Here is a 5,737-nt window from a genome sequence, read left to right as displayed (position 1 = left end):
AAAAAAAAAAAAAAAAATCATGCTTTACTTAGAACTCACGGGTCCTAAACCAGCATCATTTAAAGTATTTGCTAGGCGCTTCTTTATAAAAGAATCCATAAAACTGTCAGCAGACTTCTAGACTCTATGCTCAATCCCCAGATGGAAAGCAATGCACATTTCATTGTCCCTACACAAGGTTAATTTGTGCACTGAAGTGAGTATACTTCTCTGTCAATGATAGCACTTGGGTCTCCATTATATAAGTTAGCACTTGAATATTAACCGCTTTGCTCTGCTTCCTAATTCCTATTAATGCCCTACCTCTAACTTCTCTATGTGCTTCCCTAGGGTTAAGCAGCCATCTCCTGCCCAGAGTAGAACCTAAATCAACATCTTTTGACTGACTGCTTAAACATTTTCTACTCACTGTATTAACATAATTCAAGAGAAGTTGGCAGAGAGGACACACACATTCTAAGGACACAATTCTGAAGAAAAACTGTCCCCTCCAATGCAAGTTTGCAAAGGAAGATATTATTTTGGCTCTAGGGGTGCTTGACCTGAATAACACACGTAATGGTGAGTGACTTGGGTGAAAGCATCCTTCCATTTGCCTCTGCTTATGTAGCTATCAATGAGCTGAAGTCTCTTCCTAAATATTCTTAAAATGGTCTTGCTTTTAAAAATTCATAATTGACCTTTTCTGAAACTGGAATTTTAAAAAAGGTTATCTATAAACAGTAGATCACAAACTGTGAAATTTTCAAGTTCATCAAATTAGAATTCAACACATGAGTTTTAATTAGGTCTTATCAATGTAACTCAGCAGTTTGAAATGTTAACACATGAAAGCCATTCTAGCTAGAAAAAAGTAGAAGCCAGCTACATGGAAATCAAACCAATATAAAATACATAACATGCATTTGTTCAATCTCTCAAACCAAAGGAACATGAGAAAAATTATTTTCATGGCCAAGAGGAAAGGGGACAGATCAGACTTTCTGTTTATATGATATGATTCTCTGGGACAGTTTGATAATTTCTGCTTCTTTTCACAGTAGCCAAGCACAGCTCTCCAAATTCTTGATCTGCCTGATGTGAGGTCCCAAATTAGTGGTATCAGAGATTTTAGTCCAAAAGGATTTCTTCCCCCACCTCAGAGTTTCTCCCAGCCATTGCTCTGAACGAACAACTATTTTTCGGTGATTGTTATAAACCCTACCTATTAAGATAAAAGCGAAAATCACTGATACAAACCAACAACAATTCAAATAGCACCAAAAGCAACAACCACTCAAATAGCACTGAGTCCTTTCTTCAACTTAAATCTCAAGAAGCTTTTGATATGATTATTTTCCAATTTCCAGGAAAAATAATAATTTTTCAAGTCTATGGGTCCCCAAACTGACAAGTGTTCATTTCTTAAACAGAGAGCAAGAGGCTAACATTAAGTTTCAAGCACAAGAATGTTTATAAATAACAATTAAAGGGGCAAAAACTCAATATATCTGTTTTTACTCACTTGACTTTAAAGCAGGGTAATAAATATAAGTAGTTAAGGAGTGGGTCGTTTGATTCTTACCAGTCTCTAGCTGTGAAGTGAATTGGAAAATTGAGGTAATTGTCCCATTAACTCAAAACCTCTCATGATTGCCTGAATTATCCAACTCTTTCAGGTGAAATTAGTCAGCCCTCTTAGGAATGATTAGCTCAAGCCACAAGCATCACCATTACCACCAACTTAATTATTACATATTTGTATGATAAATCGTGTGATACATTTTATCTTGGAATTCTCCCAATGACCTTATGAGGTAGCATAGGAGGAGATGAAACGTGGAGAGGTTCAGAAAGTTGCCCCAAAGACACACAGCTTCACTAAGTCCCTATTTAAAATTGGGTCTGTGTGACTCCAAATAATATATTGTATCACCAAGGTTAAGTGCCCAGCAAGGGTCACTAACCTATTTCAACTGCATCAGCCTGTGGAGAAAGAGTTTATAATATGTCATGTCTTAGGGTAAGATCACCTCCATATTTTATCAGATCACTGCCTTCCATATTGATTCCCATTCATACCCGCATCCCCCCCAACTCTCTTCTCCCTCAGAATGTTGTAGGCAAGCAGCAGACGTGAGCATATAAAGGAAATTTTTTTAAATACTCTAATTCCAGAATTTGATAGCAATGTTGGATAGAAGTACTAAAAGCTTATCTCCCACTTACACCTCCTTTTACATTGATTTACCATTTTTAGAAAGGGAGACTTTCTCTAAATGAGAACACAAAGTACTGTCATTAACATTGAGGACTGGCTGCAGGGAAGAGCAAATGCCTCCGTCAAAGACAAAGTTCACCTCCTTCACAATTTAGACCAACTTAGCACACTTTGCTGGTCAAAAGTCTGACCATCTATCATTTCAGCAATTCAATGCACCCTCTTATTTCCAACTTAACAGCTATAATTCCATGTCTCTGATTTGTCATCACATAATTACAGGCTAAAATAGGCTGACTCAATAAGTAATGCTGTCTGCTGCAAGTTAATCATACAGACCACATGATGGACCTTAAAGACAAATTAGCAAGTGCTGAATTATACGAGTGCTGTTCTTACTATCTTAGACGTTGTCTATAATTCATGCTGGAAAAAAACTCTCAGTAAAGACAATAGTGTGGAGAAATAATAGATGATAAGGAGAGAAGCCTCTGAATTGTATTTCCACCCATCATCATTGACTTGATGGCTAATCTAAATGAGGCTAGAATTCTGTTCCCAACGAAACAGAAGTATACTGGGACTCTATTCTTCCTAGTATAGATGGGACGAATCATGCCACTTTGACAAGATGGTGATTTTAAAGCAAGATGAGTTGTACAACCTGTCTGGGATTTTAAGAACACTAGTCAGTGGATACTAGGCTGTATCTATACTGAGTTGCAGTTAGTCAATCAAATTGACTTTGAATTGCTTCATGCTTGAATGAATTACTCAAACTTACCCTTTGTCAGTGACATAAAAATGCTGGGTTTACTTAATTCTGAAGACGAATTGTATGTTTAATTAGTCTAATGTTTTGCCAACACAGAGTCAAAAGATTTTCAAGTTCCTGACCGTTCCAATTTTCAACATTTTAGGGGTGATTAAATAGAGTCTGCAAGGAATTTTTAAAGTAGGGGGCTCTATGCCAACTTTTGTATTGTCCCACCATCATGTGATCAGAAAGGATTTCCCTTAGAAAGGATGATAATAATCACTGTCATCTTTACTGAGTCTTCACTGTATGTCTATTATTGTGCCCATTAGTTTACAAATATTAAGTAATTATATCTTCATAAGAATCCTATCAGGTACCTGTTATTCACATTTTAGAAGTGATGGGTCTGAAACTCAAAAACTAAGCAACAGATAGCTTTGAGCATGGTTCTAATGCTGCCCTTTACAATTAAAAATCATATCTGTCTGAAAGCCTTTGTCTTTAATATTTCTTTACCTTCACATCCCTCATATTAATGTTTATTTATATTTTGGGTCACTTGATTGTTGTGTGAGACTATCAAGGCATAAAGCATACAAGAGAAATTGAGTTTTAGACACAAAGTCTTTCTTGACTAAACATCTCCTTCGAGTCCTATTTATTTTAACCTCTGATTATTTTTCTTTCATAATTCTTAAGGCAGTGTGGGCTTTCTGGGGTTTTCCAATTTCTAGTTTAAATTACCTCCTCTTTCTCAACCTCCCACTTTCTATTCATTATCTTTTATTTAAATACAACTTAACATAGAAAATTAGAATATCTAACTCTCAGTTATACTATAATCTGATTCTTCGTACTCTTTGGAAACTGATCCTTCAAGAAGAGGAAAATTTCACCCTCCTATGCAATCTCTAGGGACTTCATCTCTCACCACCAGCCTTGATAACATACATCTGTCCTGTGGGCAATACAGCTGATCAGATTGATCCAAATTTAGGATGCTCTTTGGACCTAATGCATTGGTGAACAGTATCATGAAATACTCAGACGCCAGGCAGAGGTGGTCCTCTGTTGCTTCCTGATCCTTGCCTTAAACTTGCCTATTTCTAGTTTGTCTCTAATGAATTTTTCTATCACATGGCAGACAGATCTAGGAATACCACCATGGGAGTAGACAGGTAACATGAGGAAACAAAAAGTTCTCTATCGAATAGCCTTGAACCAATTTCAAAAGATATGGTCCTAGATATAATAGAACATAGGCTATTGTATGGAGCAGCAGCCCAGTTATAAACAAAGTAGTATCCTGATTCCTCATTTGTCTTTGCCTCTTGTGTTAACAAGCTTGGAAAATTCAGGCAGAACAGTGGCGACTGTACCAATGCAAAATTTGAATATGACAGTGTTCCCTGTCAGCTTATCATCTAACTGTAATACCCAACCCCAACAAAATCAATTATACACATAAAAGCTTGCTGTCATGTGGTTGCTACGTTTCTAGTGATAGCAAAAGAGGGGAGTTATTAGGAGGAATCAGGAACAGTGATGGTTATTTTCACTGTGTAAAATGTGAATTGTTATAAACAACCTCAGATTAGGGCACAGATTTCTGACCCACGAATCTCTAGGGTACCAAGTCTCTGGAATTTAAAAATATTCTCAAACCATTTTAGTAAACAGGGTCCCTGTGTGCCAAGCCAAAGTCTTAGGTGTCCACTCACCCGTGCACTCTGTCCTGCAATGAGCTGGTCATCCTCAGTCTGAACACTTGTCCTGCTACGCACGTCATAATCTTCCTGCTCAAAGTCAGAATCATCCTCTAGTTCTTCCGGGGTCTAAAGACAAAAAGAAAAATCAGCATATTTATCTTGATAACCTTCACCCCCAACCACACACTTCATTGCAAAGGCCAAATATCCCCCAGAAAACAGAGCTTGGACCATCCTACATGGCACCCACATGTGCTGTGTGAGTGGGTAGTAGCTGGAATGGAGTCAGAAAACTCAAGCTGCCCGAATTTACTTTAAAAATATATGTTTTATTATTTCCTCATAAAGGTATAATAAGTCTAACTTGAAGTGATACACTAATTTTAAGAAAAATTCTATTTGTATATTATTTCCACCCATCCAAATCTACTGAAAGAACCATCAACAACAAAATTTACACCTATACTTCTAGAATGACACTTTTGTTCTATAAACAAAACAGTTGATTATCTCTAGGCCAAAGGCAAGACCTGATGGAACATCTGATTTGGTCACAAAGTCATAAGGTATAAAGGGTTAAGCACAGGCTCTAGAATCAAGACTGCCTGAATATGAGCCCCTGTGTGCCCATAAATAAACTGTCTTATCTTAGTTTGACTTCTTCCTCTGTAAATGGGGGTTGATAACAGTAGCTACCTCTATGATTGCTGTGGAGATTAGGCAATATATTCTCTATGTAGTATCAGACACACAGTGGGTATTTTTTAAATGTTTGTCGTTATTACTTAGGATTTGTTGTTTGTTGTCTAAGACATGTCTCACTGTGTAGCCCAGGCTGGAGTGCAGCAGTGCGATCTCAGCTCACTATAACTTCAACCTATCAGGTTCAAGTGATTCTTGTGCCTCAGCCACCCAAGTAGCTGGGATTACAGGTGTACATCACCATACCTGGCTAATTTTTGTATTTTCATTAGAGACAAGGTTTCACCGTGTTGGCCAGTCTGGTCTCAAGCTCCTGGCCTCAAGTGATCTGCCTGCCTTGGCCTCCCAAATTGCTAGGATTACAGG

The 5,737-nt window shown here is 37.5% G+C and overlaps 1 protein-coding gene across 8 annotated transcripts in view; it reads right to left on the bottom strand.

Moving 5' to 3' along the window:
* The window catches only part of CTNNA2 (catenin alpha 2), a 1,139,443-nt gene that overhangs the window by 61,044 nt on the left and 1,072,662 nt on the right, over window positions 1-5,737 (bottom strand). For all 8 annotated transcript variants that reach the window (XM_037741389.1, XM_017536690.1, XM_017536691.1 and 5 more), the window contains one exon: window positions 4,682-4,795. In XM_037741389.1, coding sequence (XP_037597317.1) covers window positions 4,682-4,795 — 114 coding nt within the window. The remainder of the gene's footprint in view (window positions 1-4,681; window positions 4,796-5,737) is intronic.

This window comes from Cebus imitator, unplaced genomic scaffold (assembly GCF_001604975.1).
Source record: "Cebus imitator isolate Cc_AM_T3 unplaced genomic scaffold, Cebus_imitator-1.0 Scaffold100, whole genome shotgun sequence".
In the NCBI taxonomy this organism is placed as follows: Eukaryota; Metazoa; Chordata; class Mammalia; order Primates; family Cebidae; genus Cebus; species Cebus imitator.
Note: the sequence above shows the minus strand (reverse complement) of the source record. Positions and strands in the feature narration are given on the sequence as shown.